The following is a 15,995-nucleotide window of genomic DNA, read 5'->3' as shown; positions in this document are numbered from 1 at the left end:
GCTTAGCTTTAGCTTAGCATTAGCTTATGTGTTTAACCCCCTACTTCTTTGTTAGCATTAAGATCCTCAACCCACGGACAAAATACTGGAGGTAATGATCCGTGGGTTTTCAATTTACTTGAAGGGGTAGCTAGGGTTAGCTACAGGGTTAGTTAGCTTAGAGTTAGCTTAAGGTGCAATTAGCTTAGCTTTAGCTTACATTTTGAACCCCTACTTCTGCCGGAGCGTGCTAGCATTAACAACCTCAAGTCACGGAAAATAATGGCTCTAATGATCTGTGGATTTTCAATTGACTTTAAAGATGAAGAAGGAGTAGCGAGGGTTAGCTACATGGCTAGTTAGCTTATAGTTAGCTACAGGTCTAGTTAGCTTAGCATTAGCTTCAGTGTTTACCCCCTACTTCTGCTGGAGCATGTTAGCATTAAGATCCTCAAGTCAAGGACAAAATACTGGCGCTAATGATCCGTTAGTTTGTCTAGTTAGCTTATAGTTAGCTTCAGGTCTAGTTAGCTTATAGTTAGCTTAAGGTGTCTTAAAGCAGGGCTGCCAACACTCACGCATTGAGCGTGAGAGTCACGCAATTAACCCATATCTCACACACTCACGCCACACTTGCCTTTCCTCACGCTAAGTTTTCGTCCAAAGTAAATGTATATAAATATAAAAATAAAGTGGAGGAACAGCAAGCCGAGCGGTCTACGAAATGAGACGGTCTTCTGGCTTAGTTATTGGGAGATTCTGATTTCACGGATCAATAACTCATGAACAAAACGTTATTCAGACATAAATGACGTCTCCTAAGTACCGTGGTAAGGTTGACAACGAACTACAATCACATTTTGATCAAAAAAAACCAATACGCGCCGTCCTCCGAGCTGGACACATTACATTGCTCTCTATCTGCAGCTGGAGAAGAAACGAGTGCTCAGGGACCGTCTGCAAAGTGCAACTCCCAAAAAAGAGAATACAATAATATTCAATCACTATTATACAGCTTATTACTATAACTCACCACACACATCAAGAGTCTCCTGTGTGTCAGACTACAGCAAGGAGTTTGGAAGAATGTGCTTTTGAATAATTTTGGGGAATATTTATAATGTAAAATCTTCAATGAATATGGCATCATCTTAAATAACTTTACTATTATTCAGTATATTTCTACCAAACTCACTATTTGCATTGTTGGTGTTAGCATCTGGTTAGCTAGCTGCGCTAACGGATAGAAGCTGTTTCTCAAACAAGGAGAGGGAGAGCTCTCTCCTGTCAGGCTGAGAGAGATAACTACAGCTCAGTGAGGTAAGGGACTCTCTGTTTATATAGTTAACTTTAGTCTAGTTATCTCAGTGGGTCTCAAACGGTTTGGTCACCTTTTATGAGAATAAATGAAAAACAGTTATGAAATACTATATGACAGTAAAACAAGAATACAGTTTAAAAGGAGAGTGATTTATAAAATATCCACAAACAAAAAGAAAATCTGTTTCCAGTTCTGTTTCATATGGGTGTTGAGAGATGTATTCATAAATTCATTTTGCTCACAAAGTGCACCAGGTTGATGCATTTAACTTCAATATCTAAAATAAAATAAGAGTTGTGGGTACACTGTGTATGTGCGTGTTCCACTGGAGCGCCCGGTACATTCATGGGAAACCCTAGTTTGTACATGTTCAATACATTTGTAACACTGTACACATGAACGTTTCTTTTTCGGTTCACCAAAAAAGAATCTCACTCCAAGCTGAACTCAAATGTTGGCAACCCTGCTTTAATATTAATAATAATACATTGTATTGGTCAGGTGCTCAAAGTTGGTAAAAATAAATAAAAAACAACATCACACGTTAAAAGCCCGAAGAGGTGAGTTTAGGTCAGTTAGCTAATAGTTAGCTTTAGATGCAGTTAGCTAATAGTTAGCTTTAGATGCAGTTAGCTAATAGTTAGCTTTAGATGCAGTTAGCTAATAGTTAGCTTTAGATGCAGTTAGCTAATAGTTAGCTTTAGATGCAGTTAGCTAATAGTTAGCTTTAGATGCAGTTAGCTAATAGTTAGCTTTAGATGCAGTTAGCTTAGCATTAGCAGTGGGTTAGCAGCTGAGTAATGAGTGTGTTTGTTTTCCTGCAGTGACCACAGGTCTGCTGATGTCAGCGTAGGTGAGTCTCTTCTTCTTCTACTCTCTCTTTAAACGATCACACATGGCTTATCCTCCTGCTGATCATCTTCTTCTTCTTTTTCTTCATTCTCCCCAAAGGAGGAGACGAACATCTGAAAGACCAGAAGAAGAAGTCCTCTCATCATCGGCTGGTTTCCTGGAGAAAAGGATGAATGATAGCAGGATATCAATATCATATAAATATATAGAGAAACTATCCCCCTTATTCAAAGCAGTATTTTGTACCCTACTCACCAATTCATCAAGTGAGACATTCTGTCCAGATGTATTTCTCTGTCCCCTCTGCAAACAAATGGATTGGCAGAAGAGCGTTCATGTTCAAAGCCCAACTGACTGGAACACTTGACCTGCTGCTGTTAGACCTCTTGAGTCATGGGGTATGTTTAAACATGCATCGTTTTCTCACTTTCAACTGGTCTGTACTTGTTATTAACTGAGATTGATGAAACTGATTTGATCGACTGTCTCAAATTGTAATGATTGTGTTCATTGCTTGAATTTCACTCAACAGACTGTATGTGGTTTGTCTTGTGTGTCGTGTTGCATTTTGTCTTTTTGTTTATGTATGTCTGTAAGTTGTTCATATTGTCGGGACCCCCTTGAAAATGAGATGGTGCATCTCAAGGGGTTTATCCCAATCAATACAAATGTCTATATATATATATATGTATGTTTGAGTTCTGATGCCAAACAGCAGGTCCATGTTCTGATGCCAAACAGCAGGTCCATGTTCTGATGCCAAACAGCAGGTCCATGTTCTGATGCCAAACAGCAGGTCCATGTTCTGATGCCAAACAGCAGGTCCATGTTAACCTGAGTAACATATTTTTTACTGAATGTATTATTTACCTTGTAGATCCAGAGATCCCCCCCTTCCCTCGTTCTGTATTTATTTATTTGTATTACCCAGCAGCCCTCCATGTGTTCTGCTCTATGTTCTGGTTCGATGCTCTGGTTCTATGATCTGGTTCTATGATCTGGTTATATGATCTGGTTCTATGACCTGGTTCTATGATCTGGTTCTATGACCTGGTTCTATGATCTGGTTCTATGATCTGGTTCTATGACCTGGTTCTATGATCTGGTTCTATGATCTGGTTCTATGACCTGGTTCTATGCTCTGGTCCTAGGATCTGGTTCTATGACCTGGTTCTATGATCTGGTTCTATGACCTGGTTCTATGATCTGGTTCTATGATCTGGTTCTATGACCTGGTTCTATGCTCTGGTCCTAGGATCTGGTTCTATGACCTGGTTCTATGCTCTGGTTCTATGACCTGGTTCTATGCTCTGGTTCAATGCTCTGGTTCTATGCTCTGGTTCTATGACCTGGTTCTATGATCTGGTTCTATGACCTGGTTCTATGATCTGGTTCTATGACCTGGTTCGATGCTCTGGTTCTATGCTCTGGTTCTATGACCTGGTTCTATGACCTGGTTCTATGCTCTGGTTCTATGCTCTGGTTCTATGACCTGGTTCTATGACCTGGTTCTATGCTCTGGTTCTATGAACTGGTTCTATAATCTGGTTCTATGATCTGGTTCTATGACCTGGTTCTATGCTCTGTTTCTATGACCTGGTTCTATGCTCTGGTTCTATGACCTGGTTCTATGACCTGGTTCTATGATTTGGTTCTATGACCTGGTTATATGCTCTGGTTCTATGCTCTGGTTCTATGATCTGGTTATATGCTCTGGTTCTATGACCTGGTTCTATGACCTGGTTCTATGATCTGGTTCTATGACCTGGTTCTATGATCTGGTTCTATGACCTGGTTCTATGACCCAGTTCTATGCTCTGGTTCTATGACCTGGTTCTATGATCTGATCCTATGATATGGTTCTATGACCTGGTTCTATGATCTGGTTCTATGACCTGGTTCTATGATATGGTTCTATGATATGGTTCTATGACCTGGTTCTATGACCTGGTTCTATGATCTGGTTCTATGACCTGGTGCTATGATCTGATTCTATGACCTGGTTCTATGATCTGGTTCTATGACCTGGTTCTATGACCCAGTTCTATGCTCTGGTTCTATGACCTGGTTCTATGATCTGATCCTATGATATGGTTCTATGACCTGGTTCTATGATCTGGTTCTATGACCCAGTTCTATGCTCTGGTTCTATGACCTGGTTCTATGATCTGGTTCTATGACCTGGTTCTATGATCTGGTTCTATGACCTGGTTCTATGACCTGGTTCTATGATATGGTTCTATGATATGGTTCTATGACCTGGTTCTATGCTCTGGTTCATGATGTTACACAGATCCTTTATTTCCATGTTTGTTTGTTTGTAGTTCAGAGCTATGAAACAAGAGATCTGTGTTATCTGTTAACACGTTTTCATCTTCTGTGAGTTTAAAACCTGTCAACGTGAAATCTAAAAGAAGCCGTGTGAGCATTAAAACCTTCCTGTATCACATGGTTCATCTCTGTTTAGCTTAGCTTAGCATGATCATCGACGCCATATCTGTTTACATGTTGTATTTGGTTAGCTTCAGTTAGCTAAGAGCATCTGGGTCCAGATAGCTTAGCTAATTATTATTTATGTGTGAATCCATAAGTTAGAATTAGCTTCAATTCCAATTAGCATTTGGGTCAAGATAGCTTAGATTTAGCTTCTGGGGTAGGTTAGCATAAAGTTAGCCTTTAGCTTTTGACCACTGGTTTATGGGACATGAACTTAAAGCTAACCAACCTCCAGTATTTATCAAAGCTAGTCTAAAGTAACCCCCAGCTTTGTGCTAAGCTAGTCTAAAGTAACCCCCAGCTTTGTGCTAAGCTAGGCTAAAGTAACTCCCAGCTTTGTGCTAAGCTAGGCTAAAGTAACTCCCAGCTTTGTGCTAAGCTAGGCTAAAGTAACCCCCAGCTTTGTGCTAAGCTAGGCTAAAGTAACTCCCAGCGTTGTGCTAAGCTAGGCTAAAGTAACTCCCAGCTTTGTGCTAAGCTAGGCTAAAGTAACTCCCAGCTTTTTGCTAAGCTAGGCTAAAGTAACCCCCAGCTTTGTGCTAAGCTAGGCTAAAGTAACTCTCAGCTTTGTGCTAAGCTAGGCTAAAGTAACTCTCAGCTTTGTGCTAAGCTAGGCTAAAGTAACTCTCAGCTTTGTGCTAAGCTAGGCTAAAGTAACTCCCAGCTTTTTGCTAAGCTAGGCTAAAGTAACCCCCAGCTTTGTGCTAAGCTAGGCTAAAGTAACTCTCAGCTTTGTGCTAAGCTAGGCTAAAGTAACTCTCAGCTTTGTGCTAAGCTAGGCTAAAGTAACTCTCAGCTTTGTGCTAAGCTAGGCTAAAGTAACTCTCAGCTTTGTGCTAAGCTAGGCTAAAGTAACTCCCAGCTTTGTGCTAAGCTAGGCTAAAGTAACTCTCAGCTTTGTGCTAAGCTAGGCTAAAGTAACTCTCAGCTTTGTGCTAAGCTAGGCTAAAGTAACTCTCAGCTTTGTGCTAAGCTAGGCTAAAGTAACTCCCAGCTTTGTGCTAAGCTAGGCTAAAGTAACTCCCAGCTTTGTGCTAAGCTAGGCTAAAGTAACTCTCAGCTTTGTGCTAAGCTAGGCTAAAGTAACTCCCAGCTTTGTGCTAAGCTAGGCTAAAGTAACTCTCAGCTTTGTGCTAAGCTAGGCTAAAGTAACTCCCAGCTTTGTGCTAAGCTAGGCTAAAGTAACTCCCAGCTTTGTGCTAAGCTAGGCTAAAGTAACTCTCAGCTTTGTGCTAAGCTAGGCTAAAGTAACTCCCAGCTTTGTGCTAAGCTAGGCTAAAGTAACTCTCAGCTTTGTGCTAAGCTAGGCTAAAGTAACTCCCAGCTTTGTGCTAAGCTAGGCTAAAGTAACTCTCAGCTTTGTGCTAAGCTAGGCTAAAGTAACTCCCAGCTTTTTTCTAAGCTAGGCTAAAGTAACTCTCAGCTTTGTGCTAAGCTAGGCTAAAGTAACTCCCAGCTTTTTGCTAAGCTAGGCTAAAGTAACTCCCAGCTTTGTGCTAAGCTAGGCTAAAGTAACTCTCAGCTTTGTGCTAAGCTAGGCTAAAGTAACTCCCAGCTTTTTTCTAAGCTAGGCTAAAGTAACTCTCAGCTTTGTGCTAAGCTAGGCTAAAGTAACTCTCAGCTTTGTGCTAAGCTAGGCTAAAGTAACTCCCAGCTTTTTTCTAAGCTAGGCTAAAGTAACTCTCAGCTTTGTGCTAAGCTAGGCTAAAGTAACTCCCAGCTTTTTGCTAAGCTAGGCTAAAGTAACTCTCAGCTTTGTGCTAAGCTAGGCTAAAGTAACTCCCAGCTTTTTGCTAAGCTAGGCTAAAGTAACTCTCAGCTTTGTGCTAAGCTAGGCTAAAGTAACTCTCAGCTTTGTGCTAAGCTAGGCTAAAGTAACTCCCAGCTTTTTGCTAAGCTAGGCTAAAGTAACTCCCAGCTTTGTGCTAAGCTAGGCTAAAGTAACTCTCAGCTTTGTGCTAAGCTAGGCTAAAGTAACTCTCAGCTTTTTGCTAAGCTAGGCTAAAGTAACTCTCAGCTTTTTGCTAAGCTAGGCTAAAGTAACTCTCAGCTTTGTGCTAAGCTAGGCTAAAGTAACTCTCAGCTTTTTGCTAAGCTAGGCTAAAGTAACTCTCAGCTTTGTGCTAAGCTAGGCTAAAGTAACTCCCAGCTTTGTGCTAAGCTAGGCTAAAGTAACTCTCAGCTTTGTGCTAAGCTAGGCTAAAGTAACCCCCAGCTTTGAGCTAAGCTAGGCTAAAGTAACTCTCAGCTTTTTGCTAAGCTAGGCTAAAGTAACTCTCAGCTTTTTGCTAAGCTAGGCTAAAGTAACTCTCAGCTTTGTGCTAAGCTAGGCTAAAGTAACTCCCAGCTTTTTGCTAAGCTAGGCTAAAGTAACTCCCAGCTTTGTGCTAAGCTAGGCTAAAGTAACTCTCAGCTTTGTGCTAAGCTAGGCTAAAGTAACTCCCAGCTTTTTTCTAAGCTAGGCTAAAGTAACTCTCAGCTTTGTGCTAAGCTAGGCTAAAGTAACTCTCAGCTTTGTGCTAAGCTAGGCTAAAGTAACTCCCAGCTTTTTTCTAAGCTAGGCTAAAGTAACTCTCAGCTTTGTGCTAAGCTAGGCTAAAGTAACTCCCAGCTTTTTGCTAAGCTAGGCTAAAGTAACTCTCAGCTTTGTGCTAAGCTAGGCTAAAGTAACTCCCAGCTTTTTGCTAAGCTAGGCTAAAGTAACTCTCAGCTTTGTGCTAAGCTAGGCTAAAGTAACTCTCAGCTTTGTGCTAAGCTAGGCTAAAGTAACTCCCAGCTTTTTGCTAAGCTAGGCTAAAGTAACTCCCAGCTTTGTGCTAAGCTAGGCTAAAGTAACTCTCAGCTTTGTGCTAAGCTAGGCTAAAGTAACTCTCAGCTTTGTGCTAAGCTAGGCTAAAGTAACTCTCAGCTTTTTGCTAAGCTAGGCTAAAGTAACTCTCAGCTTTTTGCTAAGCTAGGCTAAAGTAACTCTCAGCTTTGTGCTAAGCTAGGCTAAAGTAACTCTCAGCTTTTTGCTAAGCTAGGCTAAAGTAACTCTCAGCTTTGTGCTAAGCTAGGCTAAAGTAACTCCCAGCTTTGTGCTAAGCTAGGCTAAAGTAACTCTCAGCTTTGTGCTAAGCTAGGCTAAAGTAACCCCCAGCTTTGAGCTAAGCTAGGCTAAAGTAACTCCCAGCTTTGTGCTAAGCTAGGCTAAAGTAACTCCCAGCTTTGTGCTAAGCTAGGCTAAAGTAACTCTCAGCTTTGTGCTAAGCTAGGCTAAAGTAACCCCCAGCTTTGTGCTAAGCTAGGCTAAAGTAACCCCCAGCTTTGTGCTAAGCTAGGCTAAAGTAACTCTCAGCTTTGTGCTAAGCTAGGCTAAAGTAACCCCCAGCTTTGTGCTAAGCTAGGCTAAAGTAACCCCCAGCTTTGTGCTAAGCTAGGCTAAAGTAACTCTCAGCTTTGTGCTAAGCTAGGCTAAAGTAACCCCCAGCTTTGTGCTAAGCTAGGCTAAAGTAACTCCCAGCTTTGTGCTAAGCTAGGCTAAAGTAACTCTCAGCTTTTTGCTAAGCTAGGCTAAAGTAACTCTCAGCTTTGTGCTAAGCTAGGCTAAAGTAACTCTCAGCTTTGTGCTAAGCTAGGCTAAAGTAACTCCCAGCTTTTTGCTAAGCTAGGCTAAAGTAACTCTCAGCTTTGTGCTAAGCTAGGCTAAAGTAACTCTCAGCTTTGTGCTAAGCTAGGCTAAAGTAACTCTCAGCTTTGTGCTAAGCTAGGCTAAAGTAACTCTCAGCTTTGTGCTAAGCTAGGCTAAAGTAACTCTCAGCTTTGTGCTAAGCTAGGCTAAAGTAACTCTCAGCTTTGTGCTAAGCTAGGCTAAAGTAACTCTCAGCTTTGTGCTAAGCTAGGCTAAAGTAACTCTCAGCTTTGTGCTAAGCTAGGCTAAAGTAACTCCCAGCTTTGTGCTAAGCTAGGCTAAAGTAACTCTCAGCTTTGTGCTAAGCTAGGCTAAAGTAACCCCCAGCTTTGTGCTAAGCTAGGCTAAAGTAACTCCCAGCTTTGTGCTAAGCTAGGCTAAAGTAACTCTCAGCTTTGTGCTAAGCTAGGCTAAAGTAACCCCCAGCTTTGTGCTAAGCTTGGCTAAAGTAACTCTCAGCTTTGTGCTAAGCTAGGCTAAAGTAACTCCCAGCTTTGTGCTAAGCTAGGCTAGTCAACGTGACCCTTACAGCATCCCCTGCAGTGCGTCTTCCAGGCTGATCAGCTGTTTGTTAGCTGACGTAGCCTCCACCTATGGTAGAGCTAACAGCTAATACCTGTCTACAACAAACACCTTCTCAAAACCTGCATTTACACATTTTCTAATTTGTTTAATTAACTGTAACATTTTGTCCTTTGAATGTTTTATAAAGTGTTTTAAATATGAATGTTTGTTGTTTATAGAAAGCATCATTTACGTCTCCAGACCGAACAGTGTTTGTGTTTTATTCACCTTAATAAATACAATATAGATTTTAAACTTTTTCTCTGAGTCGCTCAAGTTACCTGTAGACGTTACCTGTAGACGTTATCTGGTGAAGTAACCTGTAGATATTACCTGGTGAAGTTACCTGGTGAAGTTACCTGGTGAAGTTACCTGAAGACGTTACCGGGTTAAGTTACCTGGTGAAGTTACCTGGTGAAGTTACCTGGTGAAGTTACCTGTAGACGTTACCGGGTTAAGTTACCTGGTGAAGTTACCTGGTGAAGTTACCGGGTTAAGTTACCTGGGGAAGTTACCTGGTGAAGTTACCGGGTTAAGTTACCTGGTGAAGTTACCCGGTTAAGTTACCTGGTGAAGTTACCCGGTGAAGTTACCCGGTGAAGTTACCTGGTGAAGTTACCGGGTTAAGTTACCTGGTGAAGTTACCTGGTGAAGTTACCGGGTTAAGTTACCTGGTGAAGTTACCTGGTGAAGTTACCCGGTGAAGTTACCTGGTGAAGTTACCTGGTGAAGTTACCTGGGGAAGTTACCTGGTGAAGTTACCTGGTGAAGTTTGTTTGTTTGTAGCCTTTATTTAACCAGGTGAAGCCCCTTGAGATCAAAAGATCTCTTTCTCAGGGTGACCTGCAGGACATTAGTTACACATGTAACAACAACAGAACAACAATAAGGATGACATACAGCATCATGTACAGGGTACAGTTTACAGTCTCTATTCACAGTGACAGGTACCATGAGCATCACACAGCATGTGACCCAGCCCAGTTTCACAGTGACAGGTACCATGAGCATCACACAGCATGTCACCCAGCCCAGTTTCACAGTGACAGGTACCATGAGCATCACACAGCATGTCACCCAGCCCAGTTTCAGAGTGACAGGTACCATGAGCATCACACAGCATGTCACCCAGCCCAGTTTCACAGTGACAGGTACCATGAGCATCACACAGCATGTCACCCAGCCCAGTTTCACAGTGACAGGTACCATGAGCATCACACAGCATGTCACCCAGCCCAGTTTCACAGTGACAGGTACCATAAGCATCACACAGCATGTCACCCAGCCCAGTTTCACAGTGACAGGTACCATGAGCATCACACAGCATGTCACCCAGCCCAGTTTCACAGTGACAGGTACCATGAGCATCACACAGCATGTCCCCCAGCCCAGTTTCAGAGTGACAGGTACCATGAGCATCACACAGCATGTGACCCAGCCCAGTTTCACAGTGACAGGTACCATGAGCATCACACAGCATGTCACCCAGCCCAGTTTCTAAATGGTGCAGGGGAACCAAAGTGCTCAGTTTGAAACATGTTTGCAGACTGTTCCATGTTAGTGGAGCTGCATAACTAAAAGCTGTCTTCCCTAAGACAGTCCTAGCACTTGGCACATTTAATAAAACAACATCATGAGATCTCAGGCAATAAGTACTTTCAATTCGTGGAGAGATCAGAGAGCAGATATAAAAAGGTAGTTTACCCAACATGGCTTTGTAGATGAACATGTACCAGTGACTGAGCCTCCGTACAGTTAGTGAAGGCAGACCTGCCCTGGTATACAGGGTACAGTGATGAGTAAGTGCTTTACAGTTAGTGACACATCTCAGGGCGCTGTGATAGGCGGCATCTAACTTGATCAGGTAATTGGCAGGTGCATTCATATAGATCAGATCACCATAGTCCAGAACAGGTCAAAAGGTCACAGAGCCTTTTCCTGGCCTCAAGCGAGAAACAGGACTTGTTTCTGAAAAAGAAACCTAGCCTAACTCTCAGCTTTTTAAGCAGGTTATTGACATGAAGTTTAAAAGAGAGACAGTCATCAAGCAAGATACCAAGGTATTTATAATAGGTAACCACTTCGAGTTTTATTCCTTGCGTTGTTACAATATCTAAAACAGGTTCTGGTGACTTTTTAGATTTTGAAAAGAGCATTACCTTGATTTGATCAACATTTAAAAGAAGCTTTAGTTCAGAGAGCTGAGTCTGAATAATGTTAAAAACAGCCTGTAATTGAACACCAGCCTCCTGAATGGAGGGACCTGCACAGTACATCACGGTATCATCCACATACAACTGTAAAGTAGCTCCATTCACATTTTCACCTAAACTGTTGATATATATGGAGAATAAAAGTGGACCTAAAACAGAACCTTGAGGAACACCATTAGTAATGTTTAACCACTCAGAAGACAGCCCATCAAAGTGAACACATTGGGACCTTTCAGAGAGGTAGTTCACAAACCACCCCACTGCATGGCTGGATATGCCAACACTGAGTAGCCTCTGCTTTAAGATGTGATGATCAACGGTATCAAACGCTTTGGACAGGTCAATAAATAGAGCTGCACAACTCTGCTTATTATCTAAGATACTCCTAATGTCATTCACCTCTTTCATTGTGGCAGTGATGGTGCTGTGTTGCTTTCTGAAGCCTGACTGATGTTTAGACAGGATGTCATGTTTACATAAAAACTCCTTTACCTGTTCACTCACTAGGCGTTCGAGCACCTTCGCCAGAACTGACAATTTAGAGATTGGCCTATAATTATTTAATAAGGTGGCCTCCCCTCCTTTTAGCAAAGGCAAGACATAAGCTGACTTCAACAATATTGGAATTGTGTTTCTGCTGAGGGAGAGATTAAAAAGAGTAGTGAGAGGAAGAGCAATAAAGTCTGCAGCTATCTTTAAAAAGAAAGGTTCTACGTTGTCCGGGCCAGCCGGTTTCCTAGGATCTAACTTAGATAATGCTTCACGAACAACATTAACAGTAAAAGGAGTAAAACTGAAAGGGTTTTCCAGACCACATTGTTCAGAGTCATGGATTGGGGTGTTCACAGAAGCAGAGTTAGAAACAGAATCAAACAGAGAGCCACAAGACACAAAATGCTCATTAAAGCAATTTAACATGGAGGCCATGTCCGATATGGAGCCAGATGCTGTGGTGAGGCACGGAGGTAGCTCATTACGGATCTCACCGGTGGATAACGATTTAATGGCTTTCCAAAGTTTTCCAGGATTATTCAGGTTCTTTGTGGTAACTGAAAGATAATACTTAGATTTAGCACTTTTGATGTGAAGTGAAGCTATTCCTTAGCTGCCTGAAACGCAGCCATTCTACCTCTGAGCCTGATTTCCTAGCCTTTGCCCAGGCCTTGTTTCTCTCATGCAGGAGACTGGACAGTTCAGCAGGAAACCAAGGATTGTCTCGTCCCTTCACTCTAAATGTACGCAGAGGTGCATGTCTATCAATCATTTCCATAAAACCAAGATACAAATAAGACCATGCAGTTTCTACATCAGCACACAGACCCATTTCCCCAATCAAACCCAAACAGATCATGAACAAAACCCTGTTCCACAAAATGTTTTATGTCTCTTCTAATTCAACATGTGTCCCCTCTTCTTCATGTCTCTTCTACGTCAACATGTGTCCCCTCTTCTCCATGTCTCTTCTACATCAACATGTGTCCCTCTTCTCCATGTCTCTTCTACATCAACATGTGTCCCCTCTTCTTCATGTCTCTTCTCCATCAACATGTGTCCCCTCTTCTTCATGTCTCTTCTACATCAACATGTGTCCTCTCTTCTTCATGTCTCTTCTACATCAACATGTGTCCTCTCTTCTTCATGTCTCTTCTACATCAACATGTGTCCTCTCTTCTTCATGTCTCTTCTACATCAACATGTGTCCCCTCTTCTTCATGTCTCTTCTACATCAACATGTGTCCCCTCTTCTTCATGTCTCTTCTACATCAACATGTGTCCCTTCTTCTTCATGTCTCTTCTACATCAACATGTGTCCCCTCTTCTCCATGTCTCTTCTACATCAACATGTGTCCCCTCTTCTTCATGTCTCTTCTACATCAACATGTGTCCCTTCTTCTTCATGTCTCTTCTACATCAACATGTGTCCCCTCTTCTCCATGTCTCTTCTACATCAACATGTGTCCCCTCTTCTTCATGTCTCTTCTCCATCAACATGTGTCCCCTCTTCTTCATGTCTCTTCTACATCAACATGTGTCCCCTCTTCTCCATGTCTCTTCTACATCAACATGTGTCCCCTCTTCTCCATGTCTCTTCTACATCAACATGTGTCCCCTCTTCTTCATGTCTCTTCTACATCAACATGTGTCCCCTCTTCCTCATGTCTCTTCTACATCACCATGTGTCCCCTCTTCTTCATGTCTCTTCTACATCAACATGTGTCCCCTCTTCTTCATGTCTCTTCTACATCAACATGTGTCCCCTCTTCTGGTGAAGTTACCTGTAGAAGTTAACTGGGGAAATTACCTGTAGATGTTAACTGGGGAAATTACCTGTAGATGTTACCTGTTGAAGTTAACTGGTGAAGTTACATGATGATGTTACCTGGTGAAGTTACCTGTAGACATTACCTGGTGAAGTTACCTGTAGATTTTACCTGGTGAAGTTACCTGTCGACATTACCTGGTGAAGTTACCTGTAGATGTTAACTGGGGAAATTACCTGTAGATGTTACCTGGTGAAGTTACCTGTCGACATTACCTGGTGAAGTTAACTGGTGAAGTTACCTGATGAAGTTAACTGGTGAAGTTACCTGTAGACATTACCTGGTGAAGTTACCTGATGAAGTTACCTGTAGATGTTACCTGTAGACATTACCTGATGAAGTTAACTGATGAAGTTACCTGATGAAGTTAACTGGTGAAGTTACCTGTAGACATTACCTGGTGAAGCCACCTGGTAAGGTTACCTGATGAAGTTACCTGTAGACATTACCTGGTGAAGCCACCTGGTAAGGTTACCTGATGAAGTTACCTGTAGACATTACCTGGTGAAGCCACCTGGTAAGGTTACCTGATGAAGTTACCTGATGAAGTTACCTGATGAAGTTACCTGTAGACATTACCTGTTGAAGTTAACTGGTGAAGTTACCTGGTGAAGTTACCTGATGAAGTTACCTGATGAAGTTACCTGTAGATGTTACCTGTAGACATGATGAAGTTACCTGGTAAGGTTACCTGTTGAAGTTATCTGTAGATGTTACCTGGTGAAGTTACCTATAGACATTACCTGTTGAAGTTACCTGTTGAAGTTACCTGGTGAAGTTACCTGGTGAAGTTACCTGTTGAAGTTACCTGGTGAAGTTACCTGGTGAAGTTACCTGATGAAGTTACCTGTAGATGTTACCTGTAGACATTACCTGGTGAAGCCACCTGGTAAGGTTACCTGTTGAAGTTACCTGATGAAGTTACCTTTAGATGTTACCTGTAGACATTACATGGTGAATTTACCTGGTAAGGTTACCTGGTGAAGTTACCTGTAGACATTACCTGGTGAAGTTACCTGATGAAGTTACCTGTAGAAGTTATCTGTAGATGTTACCTGGTGAAGTTACCTATAGACATTACCTGTTGAAGTTACCTGTTGAAGTAACCTGGTGAAGTTACCTGGTGAAGTTACCTGGTGAATTTACCTGGTGAAGTTACCTGTTGAAGTTAACTGGTGAAGTTACCTGGTGAAGTTACCTGTTGAAGTAACCTGGTGAAGTTACCTGGTGAAGTTACCTGATGAAGTAACCTGGTGAAGTTACCTGGTGAAGTTACCTGTTGAAGTAACCTGGTGAAGTTACCTGATGAAGTTACCTGTTGAAGTTATCTGTAGATGTTACCTGGTGAAGTTACCTGTAGACATTACCTGATGAAGTTACCTGTTGAAGTAACCTGGTGAAGTTACCTGGTGAAGTTACCTGTTGAAGTTACCTGGTGAAGTTACCTGGTGAAGTTACCTGATGAAGTTACCTGTAGATGTTACCTGTAGACATTACCTGGTGAAATTACCTGGTAAGGTTACCAGATGAAGTTACCTGTTGAAGTTTCTTGGTGAAGTTACCTGGTGAAGTTACCTGTTGAAGTTACCTGGTGAAGTTACCTGGTGAAGTTACCTGATGAAGTTACCTGTAGATGTTACCTGTAGACATTACCTGGTGAAATTACCTGGTAAGGTTACCAGATGAAGTTACCTGTTGAAGTTTCTTGGTGAAGTTACCTGGTGAAGTTACCTGTAGACATTACCTGGTGAAGTTACCTGGTGAAGTTACCTGGTGAAGTTACCTGTAGACATTACCTGATGAAGTTACCTGATGAAGTTACCTGGTGAAGTTACCTGATGAAGTTACCTGTAGATGTTACCTGTAGACATTACCTGGTGAAGTTACCTGGTAAAGTTAACTGATGAAGTTACCTGTAGAAATTACCTGGTGAAGTTACCTGTAGACATTACCTGGTGAAGTTACCTGATGAAGTTACCTGTAGACATTACCTGGTGAAGTTACCTGATGAAGTTACCTGATGAAGTTACCTGGTGAAGTTACCTGGTGAAGTTACCTGTACACATTACCTGGTGAAGTTACCTGATGAAGTTACCTGATGAAGTTACCTGGTGAAGTTACCTGATGAAGTTACCTGGTGAAGTTACCTGGTGAAGTTACCTGGTGAAGTTACCTGTACACATTACCTGGTGAAGTTACCTGATGAAGTTACCTGATGAAGTTACCTGGTGAAGTTACCTGATGAAGTTACCTGGTGAAGTTACCTGGTGAAGTTACCTGGTGAAGTTACCTGTACACATTACCTGGTGAAGTTACCTGGTGAAGTTACCTGATGAAGTTACCTGTAGACATTACCTGGTGAAGTTACCTGATGAAGTTACCTGGTGAAGTTACCTGGTGAAGTTACCTGGTGAAGTTACCTGTACACATTACCTGGTGAAGTTACCTGATGAAGTTACCTGATGAAGTTACCTGGTGAAGTTACCTGATGAAGTTACCTGATGAAGTTACCTGGTGAAGTTACCTGAGCAGGTGATTCTGAGCAGCCTTTTCAGAATATTTTAATTGAGTCAGTTTTG

At 42.0% G+C, this 15,995-nt stretch overlaps 1 protein-coding gene across 3 annotated transcripts in view; it reads left to right on the top strand.

Moving 5' to 3' along the window:
- Nucleotides 1-3,171, top strand: part of lhfpl4b (LHFPL tetraspan subfamily member 4b) — a 43,541-nt gene extending 40,370 nt beyond the window's left edge. The window contains exons 6-7 of one of the 3 annotated variants that reach the window (XM_079679139.1): nt 2,125-2,153; nt 2,252-3,171. In XM_079679139.1, the coding sequence (XP_079535265.1) occupies nt 2,125-2,153 (29 nt within the window). In that variant the 3' untranslated portion in view covers nt 2,252-3,171. Of the gene's footprint in view, nt 1-2,124; nt 2,154-2,251 lie in introns of those variants that run through there. The other 2 variants (XM_079679140.1, XR_013807822.1) reach the window with 2 other exon arrangements.
- Nucleotides 3,172-15,995: the final 12,824 nt, after the last annotated feature.

This window comes from Notothenia rossii (genome assembly GCF_949606895.1).
Source record: "Notothenia rossii genome assembly, chromosome: 4".
Lineage (NCBI taxonomy): Eukaryota > Metazoa > Chordata > Actinopteri > Perciformes > Nototheniidae > Notothenia > Notothenia rossii.
This window is presented reverse-complemented; position numbering and strand designations above follow the sequence as displayed.